Source organism: Myripristis murdjan, chromosome 22, assembly GCF_902150065.1.
Source record: "Myripristis murdjan chromosome 22, fMyrMur1.1, whole genome shotgun sequence".
NCBI classification, from domain to species: domain Eukaryota; kingdom Metazoa; phylum Chordata; class Actinopteri; order Holocentriformes; family Holocentridae; genus Myripristis; species Myripristis murdjan.
In genome coordinates this window covers 31,403,675-31,417,400 of record NC_044001.1, presented here as the reverse complement: position 1 = coordinate 31,417,400, position 13,726 = coordinate 31,403,675, and the positions used below count along the sequence as shown (strand labels likewise).

Sequence of the window (13,726 nt, the reverse complement as noted above, 5' to 3'; positions counted from 1 at the left end):
TCCCTGTAAACAAGTTTACAGCCTCTAAGATTAATAATATGCTGCTTAATCAATCCTCTAGGCACCAGGATCAATGACTTAACTAATAACCCTGCAACCGCTGAGCCCAAGGGTGAATACCATTGCTGGCCAGCAATCAGTGAGCCTGATAACAGTTACCATGGCAACAGCATCAGCATCTGACACTAATGAGGGTCCTGTCACTACCGTGGAAGTGACTCCCAGCAACATACTGCAGCTTTAGTTGCTAGTGGAATAATCTCCATCTCCAACCTCATCGTCCTATCAACATCAGGTTATTATCATTATAACTATTATGGCCATCAGTATTTACTGCACTGTAATTATTATCAAAATCCCAATCAGAGTTAGAAATACTTTACAAGAGGCTCTCACTTCATTTCATGTTGAGTGTAACAAAAATTCTCAGTTGTTCTGAAATAACTGTATCCAGATGTTAACTAATATAAGCAGTCAACTATTTAACAACGTTAATGACAGATTTATCTCCAAACTAATCAGGTTAATGCTGGCAATTGCTGCACATTAAATAATGTTATGACACTGGTGACTGCAGCTTAACAAATAAACACCCTCTGTGCTCTACTCACCTGGCTGGGAGCTGATGCCAAAATTCACCTGGCTGTTAAGCGCTAACTTGAGAAAGCTGATTTACTATAGAAAACCTGAGAAAGCAGTGACAATACATATTTCTGTTGAGCGCCTTGAGATAACTTCTGCTATGATTCTGCTATGATTTGATGCTACACAAATAAAACAAGTGTACTGAATTGAATATATAACGGGATGAACACATGTACTCATGTATGAGCATGGCAACAAAAAAAATAAATCAAATGGAATGAAACTGCAATAAGTAAGAGACATTACTTCACATTTGCAAATGAAGTTTGGCACTCCCTCTCTCCACTACAGGACAACGGAACATATTTGGGTTAGCCACCTTAAGTTGCAAAATTTAGCTAAAGAAAAATAAAAGTTTGTGTTTCCCTCTCCTACTTCCTGAAGGTTGAACAACAGCTCATTTGTGTGGGATTCATTATGGGTGCTCTTTTCTCTCTTACTTGCTTACTAGCGGAACTACTTTGTTTCTGTACTACTTCCCCTCCCCTCAGCCCTGTATATTTGTGTACACACCTGGTAGCTGAAGCTGCTGCATAGTGATACAAAAACAAAGTAGTTGTGGGCTGGTGCTAAAATGCTGACTAGTTAGGTAACTAGTTAGCTTTAACCAACTGAACCAATGTGGGCAACAAGTACTAGTCAATCAGAGCTGGTCCTCATGGAATGGGGGCGGGGGGGAAAAAAGTTCCCCTTGTCACACACTCCCATTAAGAATTTATTAAATGATTAAATTTTCTACTGTTAGAGCTAGCTGTGAGCTACAACTTTCACACATGGTGGTACAACAGTTTAATCATCATCATCATCATCATCATCACCACCATTATCACTTTCAACATAATCATCGGCTCTCTAGCAATGACAAGTATAACAGATGTGTCACCATTGATCCATTTTATGATGAATCACAAGGTTTCTCTGTTTCTCAAGAGAAATCATCTTCATTTCCTCCATCAGGAGGAAATGATATCTGTGCTTTCTGACAAGAGTGACTCACTGTCTGCATATCCAAAGAGAAGCTAAAACCATTTTATTGCTTTTCATCAACATGCTTCAAAGATTTGTCAGCAGCAACACGTTTTGCACTCAACTGTATCACATTTTGTGTGATGTGTACTACACTGGTCTGTCTGCCTGTGTGGAAAATGACCCATCCTTGTTCAAGCTTACTCTTTCCCCAGTGGGATAGAGCCGTCGAAAACAACACTTTCACTGTCATTATTGCCAACATCAGCTGCAGTATCTTCATTATAGTCTTACAGATTCAAACCACTGTCTTGAAAAACACTCAACATTATCCATAATCATCTTCATCATTAGCGCCACCTTAGTCAGCTTTGGACTGCAGAAGCAGTCCAAAGCTGCTTAGCAGTGCTACAGCAGGATCAGAACTATAAAATTAATTGTAATGTAACAAGATGTGGTCTAAGATAAAACATAGCCTACACTCAGAGATTGATCCTTACAGTGAGACAGCTGCCTCCGAGGTTCAGAAAAATGTCACCCACAATAATGTCAGAATTTTGTTCAATTTCCCTCTGTGATACAGAGGAGGCTGCACAAGGTCAGTGTTTAATGTTCCTAGCATCTTCTGATGAAGTAAAGCAAGATAAAGAAAACAACTTGGAATGGGGTCAAAGTGGGGTGGAATCCAGCATGAAAATAGGAATGGCTGCTGTTATTGTTATTGTTATTGTTATTATTATTGTTATTGTTGTTGTTATTATTATAATTGTTATTACTACAAAATAGACATTAATTGACATGAAAGTGTCACCGATTATATTGTTTCTGTAACATGCCTTACTTATGTAGTCTATAAAGATCCAGACGGGAGACATCTCTAGCTCTGTATTGTTTTATTGACCGGCAGCTCTGCACACCTGCATACCTCTGTGCGTCCCCGTATATGTTCCCCCTACCACCCCGTACACACACATGTTCCTTCTACACATTTGCTCCCGCTACAGTTTCAGTGTCTTATTTGTGATCAGATGTTTGTATGCTTTTCAGTATTCCCATATACATTAACAATCTGATAATTCTGCAAAATACTCAGTGAAATGAGCTCATGCAGACTGCAACCACAAGCAGTAAATGTGGTAGGGTGTACACATGCCTCAGTATCCTCGCTCATATCGCTAGCTTATCTCTGGCACTAATCAGGATGAAGGCTTATTCAACTTGTTCTATACAAGAGGTTTCCATGAGTAATGTCAAAACCAGAATACTTTAGTAACCGGAGAGACATACACACTAAAGAATATATGAAATATTACCAAGCTATGCCCCAGTCTGGTTCACTCTTAGTCCCTCTGGATCCAAAACACCTTCACCACCAATACACACACATGCATGGAATATCAATGAAGGAATGCTCAAACCTTTTTATCCAGAAACCTAAACTGATTGAATGCAGTCTCTCACTCTGGGACAACAAACAGTAATTTCACAAGCCAGTGAGACTATTTTCCTGAAAAGAGCATATTCCAGCCTGATCTCACAAAAGATGAGATGAGTATGGTGTATTAAAATACAGATAATGTGGTCTGTGCACAGGAAGTGAGAGAAATGTGTTTCCGTGAAAGTGGTAGCTGAGGGACATAATGACTAAAAAATTAATCCCAATTATTCAGGAAGAAGAGAAATTAAAGTTCTTACTGACTATCGACCAGTGTTTCCTTACTCTAACCTCCTGCAATCCATGTAGTCAAGATACTCTGAACAAAACACTGCTGCCTAGCAGGACAGTTTCCTGAAAGAGGACTAAGTGAGACTGATCTATCTTACAGTCTGTGGAGTGCTTCATCTTTGATTTCACAAAATCATATTCTACACCAATATTCAGCTTTCTGAGAATTTGGTTAGTCCATCCAGTCATTCAACCAGCCACCTTTATCTTCTTCTAGGAATCCAACAAACATCCATCTGTCTTTCACATCAAATCCTGTTAACCAACCAGTCATTCATTAAATCAGACAGTGACGTAGGCAGTTGTAAGGTTAACCAGCAGTCTTTCTTCGTCTGTGGTTAAGACCCATGTGGCTGCAGCGCAATGATCCTCATTATCACAGCAGCACTACACAAACCTAAAAATCATCATAACACTCCTATAAAGTCTTAGCCTATATGAACCCAGTAGTCAGTCATAGGCTACTCATACTACTTATTATTACCTTAGAAAATTCTTTCATCTTCTATGTCGCTGTATAATAATCCTATAATATTCCTATAGCACAGGGATTGTGTGGTCAACGGTGAGTTTACAGTGTGTTAATATTCCTATAGTAGGCTAAGTTCCTTTGGGTCCTTGGTACTGAACAGTGAGCCTATAGTGACCTTATCCTACCCTCTGTCATGCGTTAATCGTCCTATAAAAACATGCAGGGGCCCGATGATATTCCTACAATATTACCATAGGATTTTTTTTACGTAGCCTATGTGTAGTCACTAGTAGCCTAAGTTAATCGTGTGGTATTACAATAATAGTTCAATAGGATGTCATTTGTTTTGTGGCTGTGATATAGCCTAATTTCCCTCTAAAATGTAGCCTATTATTGTATTACTACAGGGAGCGAAGTGCAAATGAGGTGCAAATGAGCTGCCCTCGGTATACATCATGTCTGTATATTTGTTCATAATTGTTTTTCTATACACAGACCTAAAGTACGATCGTGAATACTAAATAATGCAACCCGGTGTTTATAGGGGAAAATAATGCCCGAATGACAGTTGAAATGAGCGGAGTCCTGTTGCAGCTTTTTCCTCTGCATCGCTCAGCCGTAGCAGCGCAGAGACAATGTGAATGCCAATGATGGAAGGTGAGCACTGTTTGTTTCCCCTGGCTTTATACTTTAGGTGAACAATTAATATCTCTGGTCTGAGGAGTCTACAGGCGGATCCTGTGCTTTTCAACTCGCTGTTAAAAGCCACAGCTGCACTAAATCGCGCACCGCACCTGGTTCATAAAGCAAATATTTTCAGTGACACGTTTCCCAACTTCATAAAAACGCATACCCTCCACGTTCATCTCATATACTACAGACTCCGCTATTTTTCACTTTGAAGAGGGAAAAAATCGGTGACGAAACACAACACACTGACTTAACCATTAACTAGCCTATAACTATACTTATAAATTCTAGAGATAAAAACTACTCACGAAAGCCACAATTTGAGAAATGGAACTTATACTACTAGTTAATTAGACATTAAAGTGAGAAAAAAAGATTATTTTCTTACCGAATCCCTCCGGTTAAAAGCGCTGCGCGACACTGGACGACAGCTCTCTGTGTCTTTCTGTCAGTGTCCGCCGCATGCATACGCGCGCGCTCTTGAATTTTCTTCCTCTCTCTCTCTCTCTCTCTCTCTCTCACACACACACACACACACACACACACACACACACACACACACACACTTAGTATCTTCATACACACCATGTTGCAAATTTCCAAATAGGCCACTTCCGACTGACATAAAAATCTCCATCTATCTATATAAAATACACAAATACACATTCTCTCTCACTTTCTCTCTCGCTCTCTAGATAGATAGATAGATAGACAGATAGATAGATAGATAGATAGATAGATAGATAGATAGATAGATAGATAGATAGATTCATTTCACAGTGTCTGATATGACACAAGGTTGTTAGGACTGGATGCAGAAACGTTTGCGCGCGTGTGTGTGGGGGTGCGTATGTGGGGCGTGACACTGATTCTGACGCATTGACATCCTGTTGCATCAACTTAGAAAATAAAAACTTTAATCAACAGTCGTCTGTTGTATGTATTCACGCATGTCATGTCACACTCTCCGCTGGCTGAATATTCCACCCAGCCTGCATAATGTGTGCGCCCACATGTTAACATGTACATTTGCGCTTAAGTACAATAAAAGTAACTTACATTCCTGGATCACTATCTTTACCAGCCAATGCTGACTGTGTCTGACAAGTGGACGTTAATGCTGCCTTCAAGTGCTCTGGGAAATGACATGCTTGCATAACAAGCTAACAGAGGGTTAAACCCAGCTCTAGAATGGATGGGGTTTTCTGTGATACAAAAACTGCGATTAGATGACTTTTAAAATGGCGAAAGTATGAAAACTGTGCGAATAAATTATGGAACTATGGATTCATCCATTCATTTTCTTGTTTACAGACACTTTACAGACTTGGAGGAGAGCCAGGGATGATACATCTCAACACTGTGCTGTGGCACGTTTTAAACTAAGACTGACCAGCCAAACAGAGACATGTCAGATGTAGTCTTTCTCTCATACAGCCACTGCAGCAAAAAGTATCTCTGTGCCACTTGATTTCTATAATAAGCCAGTCACCACATTATTTCCATTATTTCCACCATAAGCATATGATTGTACGACAAGTTACAGTATATTTATTTATCATTATACTTCTGAACTTGGAAGTATGAGCTTACAAGGAGCTCATGAAGCCAGCAAAAAAGTACAGTTGTGTTTCACTGAACAGGCATCAGTCAGTTTATAAAACTTTATTAACAAAAACGGTTTTGGTTGTAACAACATAAGTCTTTTTCTACTCAATCAAACTAGGGAACCACTTTGACCATAAACACAGTGGTCAGATCACAGCATACCAGTCAGCAAATAGTAATAAAGCAAACTAGCAGATTTTTCCAGTTGTTACAAATCCCAGTGATCCCAGAACCTGATTCTCTGCAGCCATTTTGCATTCCTTCTATTAACAAACATATGATCCAGTAAAGGTCACATTATGATGCTGTGGCAAGGAAACCAATGGACATAGTTCATAGGGTTAAAGGTTAAAGGGATACTCAGTTTTGGTAGATTAATCAAATTAGAATGGAGGGCAGAGGGATCTACCAGGGACACACAGATCATTTTGGTGTCTATGGTCTCGTCACTTGACAGGTAAGTCAAACACAAACACACAAGTCAAAAACTTGTGTGTGTTCCATTACAGACAGTAAAGCAGGTAGACAGGCAGGCAAGCAGGTAGTCTGCAAGGCAGACAGACAGACAGCATCAGGCATCACAAGGTCATTTCAAAACACTTAAGTTCTCTCTCACACATCTCTCGCTCAGATATACAACTGTCAGAATCCCAATAACTCTAAAATAAAATAAAATGATATTGTGACATACATACATACAAAGTGACCATGTGGTGCTGTTTCCAAAAAAATAAAAATAAAAATAAAAATAAAAAATTACAGAACCCAATATTTTTTTTCCCATTTAACATAAGCACACACACACACACACACACACACACACACACACACACACACACACACACACACACAGAGTAGGGTTTAAAAGGTCCTAGGGGACTGTCTGCCCCTCCTCCCTCTCCCTTGCTTCCAATAAGGCAGAGATGCCTTGAAAATAATCTTTAAAAAAATGTTTCTTGATGACAGCAAGTCCTGAGCTAAGTGCAAAGTTAAAAGAAAGCTATGTACAAAACCCAAAGGTAAACAGACAGCTGTAAACAGACAGGTAGAAAGGTGTTGGTTACAGCATCACTGACATTAAGAACCTAGTGTGGTGTGTTTGACATCATGTCAGTTCATCAGTCGATGTAATCTCACATCTTAACTATCAAAAATCTACACAGTTTTTTACCAGTTTGAGTTGTTTTGATATCAACATTTATTTTTCAGGTAAAGCTTCATAATGTTAAGATTTTACAAAAAGCACCCCGTGTTTCCTACAATATTGTGGGCACTTCTAAGGAAATATTGTTTAGAAAATCTAATGACATGTACAAAATGTTACACTGAAAATAATTTAGCTCATTGCATATTGAAATGTCATTTTGTTCACTGTGAAAAGATTTCAGAGCTGTTATTGTCTTTTTGTGACAGCCAAGTCTTCATCATCACTCCATTGTTAATGCCTTCCTCCTCATCATCAGTCTAGTGCCTTCAGGAATGTGTGAGCTTTAGCTGTCAGTCAGTTCTAAACAATTTGATGCAAGGACAGGTTTCTATGCACACACAGCAGTACAGACAAAATTTCACTTAGTCATCATCATCATGAGATTCACCTTCATCATTAACATCATCAGTATCCAAGCATTACTTGAACTCCTTCCTCTTTAAGTAATGAGTCCCCCCATTTCCTCTCCATGTTTCTCTTCTCTCTCAATTAAGACAGGGTTAAAGGAATTCTCCAAATTTCTGCCAGCTTCTCCTGTCAGTCAGCTTCCTTGTTAAGGATGAGAACTCAGACACCAAAATCATCCATGTGTTCCTGGTAGATCCAATGCTCCATACTAACACTTTAGCATATACTGTGTTGAGAGTAACCGGAAGCTAGCATTATCTCCACAATGAGAAAATGAGAACTGACAACAGATCTTGAGGCTATGATAAATAATCTTAAAGCCCTCCTCCACTGCATTCATGTTCTTTTCAAAATTCTTCCTTGAGTGATGTATGATTATCTCCACCAGTGACAATCTACTGGAAACCGGAAATAAGTCTCACCTTTGAAACAGGTGTAGCTGGACCCGTTCTAGAAATTTCAAACAGGCCCCTGGAACTAAATCATTGGTTTCCCAGGTAAAATGACAATAACAAATAATTACAGACATCTGGCTCAACTAATCTAGCCCCATACTAACCAGCTGAACATATGACTCATTGTGAATGCTGATGTTAAAGGGATTGTAAACCCTGCAAAAAATGTGGGTTTTCTTATTTACTATTGTTCTTGAATTATATCTTCATCATCCACCAAGATTTGAAAGTTCCTAAAAGTCACTAACTGTACTAAAATGGAGTTTTAGTTGCTAAATTTTCCACAGTAATCTATTTCAGCAAGGTTGCATGGGCTTTAGTTCAGCATGGAGCACCACAGCAAATAATCTAACGGGAGGACATTCATAAATGTGGTGTTTGTGTTCTCATCTCTTAATGGGCAAGTCAGTCATCTGAACAATAAACCCAAAATAGGGTGAATTTTTATCATAAAATACTAACACAGAGGTAACTATTGCCAAGGCCAATTCATTACATGAAAGCTACAGCTACTCAGATCACAACAGATCTGATTTTTGACTGAATTTCTCTCTTTCTCTCTCTGTATATGTGTTGTGCACAGTGCTTATAACAATCCAGTGCTGTCTGGCTAACTTAGCGTGCAGCATTATACTCCTACCAAAACAAAGTGGCTTACCCAGCACTGTGGTGTGTGAGAATTTAGTCCAACTCAATGGTTAGCCTGGCCACAACCAACCCCCCAGGACAACACTCGTGTGTACACACACACACACACACACACACACATATATATATATATATATATAGAGAGAGAGAGAGAGAGAGAGAGAGAGAGAGATAGACACACACACACACACACACACACACACACACACACTCTGTGTGAGACTAGTGTTGGCTAGGGCCAGGCAACATTTCCAGTAAAGTGTCCGAGTGTTGCATGCTGGGATAGAATCTAAAGATGGAGGGAGAAAGACTGTAATTTAACTGGGAGGAGCTCTTCCATCTCTGTCCTGTTTATCTATCCACTCTACCATCACTCCATCATCTCTAAATCTGTCCTTCCATCTGTCTGTTTTCTTCAATCTTTCATCCCTCCCTCATTCTTTCTACAATTCTCTCCATCCCAGCATCCCTCTCTGTCCCAACATTTATGCGCCTTCACTCCCTCCCTCATCTCGTCTTTTCCAGTGTTTGATCCTGATAGCATAGGATGGAAGGAGTGAAGAAACATGGAGGAGGAGGTGGGGGTTTGTGAAAAAATCTTAGACATTCAGCCGCCCTGGTGCTTCTGGTGTCCTTCACTTCACAAACCCTAAAGGACCCCACCCTCTCGCCTCGTTATGGCACTCAAACACAATAACAACCTCAGCACTGATGGAGCCGGGTGGGGTCTAATTCCTAAGTTAGAGTCTTACAGATTGGTGGCGTCCAGTTGAGTGTGTCGGTCGGCCGTCAAAATCACTGAGTTCCAGTTGTTAAACCAAATCCATCTTCAGTGTTCTGGTCCAGATCCACAACTACGCATTAGGTATTGTTTTTCCACTTGTTGTCCTCTGTGGGAAATCTTTCAGCCAAGGGCCTCAGGGTGTTGCTTTTTGGTTCTTCACTTTCAGATATCTCCTTGCTGGCTGCCAGTGAATACCCTTATAAACAATAACGTTAAAAACAAACAAGGGATTCAAAAGGGTGCAAAAGGTTCAAACATCCAATAGTTTTGGGGTCAGAAATAAACCCCATAAAGATCATTGAGTCACTAGGCCAGTTCTGTGGCATTTGTTGGCTTTTAACATTGTTGATGGCCTTCCAATCAAAATCCTTCTCTTCCATGTGATGTAACAGTTATTCTGAAACCATTTTATATCACATGAAAAATAAAAGACTCAGAAGATTCAGCGTGGGATGCAAAATAGGGTGAGTGGAGACAATCCTTGGGATTCATGGAGTCGACATGGTGTCACAGCTCCAGCAACACAGGTCTGAAATGTGTGTGCTGGAAGTGTTAGCAGAGCCCCCTGTGTGACTGAAGTTGCTGGCAGCACCGAACCTGATAGAAGACCTAATGATCCATATTGGCAGGTGGCAGATACAATTCATGTTTGGTTGTTCAGCTACAGTATTTTGTTGCCGGAAATATCAAGGTGAATTTACCACTCTTTACACTAAGATGTTTTTAGATGTGGCTTTACTTTCCAGGATTTCGAGAGAGCCCAGCCCCCAGAGTTCCAGTAGTTGTGCCTGAATTTAGACAAAACATAACTTCAGAGTTCCAGCAGTTATAGTAATTATCTATGACACAAACAGCCCAGGCCACAGACTGATTACTTTTTTGAAGGTTTGAACTTATTCCCAGCCCTTATACTTCCAGTACTCAGAACAATAGCATGCATACTAAAAGATTTGGTTCCCATCTTTAGACACAGACACACCCATAGACTTCCATTAGTTACAGTATTTAGACACAGCCGTATTCATACCAGACAGTCTGGGGGTCATTGTTGGGGTCGGGGGAAGCTGGTGAGCTTTTAGGGCGATCTACAGAACCACATCTGCCTCTACTGCCTCCTCGCTCACTTTCTTTCTTTAAGTGGGAAGAGTCATTCGACTGCGCCTCCCTTAACCCCTCCCCCTGCTCCGGCGTTTCATCCAACCGCAGTGCTGGCACCGCCTTGACTGGGGTTACCATGGCGACCTCTCCACGGTAATGATAGGAAGAGGAAGAGGAGGGGCTGTTTCGAGATGCAGAAGTCCTTCCTTTTTCTCTTTCTCTTTCTCTCTCCCCATATCTCTCTGACTGCAGGTTGAGGGAGGACGAATGGTGAATGGGGGGGTTTAAGTAGCTTACATCTCCATGTTGGTTAGCTGGACCAGCCAACCGTGCAGAGAGAGGGCGTTCTCTACCAGTGCCCCCCCCCCCTTGCCGCCGAACCACCACATCTGATTGGCCAGGGGACCCTTCAGTCCCGCGGTAACTGTCTGGTCCGTTGGAGTGCAGCAAATCAGCTGAAGCCAGGCTGAATGTCCTGCTCAGTGACTGGCTGCTTCTCTGAGTGAGCGGCTGTCCAGAGGCTGGTGACTGGCCAACAGGCTGTCGGGGAGAGGGCTTTACACTCTGCCCTGGCCTCTGGTTGGTTGGTTGGATGGTGGGTGTGACATAACTTGTGGGCGTGGCCTGGTCTCGGCCAGTGGGAGCAGATAGGGAAGAACTTCTGGTGAAATAGTCAGTCATTAAATCTTCTCTGCTTCCTGTAGAGACCTTAAAAAAAGCATATAAATGGATAATTAGAAAGTATTAAAAGGAGATGTGTTGCTCTTTTGGCGTATTTATCTTTAGCTACAAACATTGACATTGGCTATCTGGCCTCATTGGCCTTTATTCAACCAGTGTAACTCCATTACTATAGCCAATATTACTAGAAGAACAAATTCATCTGCAAGTGTAGCCTACATCTCTCGAAAGACGGATTATTTTCTGTTTATTGTTTTAAAAGGTCAGGCATCGTACTGAAACTGTTTTAATCCAATAAAATAAAGTAGTGTAAGGATGAGAAATAGCGCATTAATCAAACTCGCTGATTCTGTTGAAATCAACTTGTCTAAACCTGCCCACCCGCTTTTTTTCTATATGAAGGAAAGTACTCAGTTTATTTAGTCATTTTTCTTTGTACAATTTGTTTAACAAGCCATAATGTCCAGTTTCCCACCATGGCCCTGATGTAAACTTCCATCACTTTCCCATGCCTTTCCTAAACAAAGATGGAGTGCCTCCATAATCTAAAACAGTATTCCCTCCTAGTTTGTTACAGTTATTTTGCAGTGTGGTTTCCACCATCAGTTAATGCCATGAATGAACAACATCAGTTAATGCCATGAATGAACAACATATTGGAGTTTCATGGAGTTTCAAATTTCACGATATTCCATGTTATAGATTTGTTGCTTAAGGCAATAGTATGAGTCTTCAACATCTATTACAACATTAAACCCACCACAGGATGCTTCTGAAAGCCAGGAGAAAGCCTCAAAACGTGTATACATAGTAGGGATGTCACGATTATAGATTTTCTTGGTACGATTATTGTCAGAGAAATAATCACGACTTTACGATTATCATGATTATTATATATTAATTAATTTCACACTATAAATGTATAAAATCACATGAACACTCCTTATAGATATTCACGTTTCATTTATTTCCATGCCAACATAACAAAAATAATATTTAGCTGCCCTTTGAAACATAAATAATACTGTAACAGTGAAAATAAATAAATAAATAAATAAGACCACACACACACACACACACACACACACACACACACAAACACACAAAATATATATCTAGATATATCTATAGATATATCTATTTATAGATATATAGATATATCTATAGATATATATCGATCTATATCGATCTATATCTATCTATCTATCCATCTATATAGATAGATAGATAGATAGATCGATATAGATCGATATAGATCGATATATCTATAGATATATATAGATATATATAACCACCCAGGGGAAATGTTTGAAATATTGAAGTCATTAACTGCCATCTATACTAAATGTTTAAGATTATTTCAATTGTTTTAATAATTTACCTAATTTTAGATGTGACCAGATAAAAAAAAAATATTTTGTTTGGTTTATTTTGCCTTTAAATTACAATTACACATATAAATTGAGAGCATATCCCATGCAGTGTTAATAATAAATGAAACAGACAGTGCTGGGAGGACAGGTCCAACATTTACTCAACATAGATGGGAGGAAGCAAAAGGAGGTAATACTAATGCTAAATGTTCACTGACTGAGGACCTTGAGAAGACATTACATCTTCCACATTGCACACTGACACTGAAACAGTCTGACGACTAAAAAAATAATTTGACCTCATGCTGTGTGCACACGAACTGCAAAACTATCCATCAAAAAAGTTTTTGCGACTTAGCTTGTCACGTTGCACTCACTGAAAGCTCGTATCATACCACTACACCATTAATTGCAAATGACGCGCAAATGTATAATTTTTAATTCAATGTTACATTAGATGAATTGACACTGACGTATTTTAACTGTTATTGTGCATTTACCTTCACTTGTGCATACAAAGCCGGGTGGTTGTCTCGCAAGTGTTGGGTCATGTTGCTCGTGTTTGAGCCTTTGGATGCGACTCGTTTGCGGCATGTTTTGCAAACAGGGAAGCGGTCATCAACAATTACCCCTTGGTCATTTTTACTAATACCGAAGTGATCCCACACGATAGACTTTATTCATTTCTTGGGGGGAATAACTCTTCATCCATTCTTCGCTTCGCTGGCAGACTCCTTTTCAGCTGTACCATAGCTGTGTCCCAATTCAGGGTCTGCATCCTTCGAAGTCCGGGTCTTCCGAAGTCCGGGTCCTCCGAAGGACCCGGACTTCGGGTGAATTGGGACACAGCTCATGTATCGCCTTTGCTTGTGTAACTTTGTTTTGGTTCCGTGCGAGTTGCGCTGCCTATGGTTCTGCGGCCGGCATGATCTTAAGAAAGTGACGGTGTTTAGGAATCTTCACGA

General features: G+C 40.1%; 1 protein-coding gene across 2 annotated transcripts in view; it reads right to left on the bottom strand.

The window, feature by feature from the left end:
- Positions 1–6,149: 6,149 nt before the first annotated feature.
- ccdc88c (coiled-coil domain containing 88C) overlaps positions 6,150–13,726 on the bottom strand; it is a 104,097-nt gene continuing 96,520 nt past the window's right edge. For both annotated transcript variants that reach the window (XM_030082060.1, XM_030082059.1), the window contains exon 31: positions 6,150–11,415. In XM_030082060.1, the coding sequence (XP_029937920.1) occupies positions 10,615–11,415 (801 nt within the window). In that variant the 3' untranslated portion in view covers positions 6,150–10,614. The remainder of the gene's footprint in view (positions 11,416–13,726) is intronic.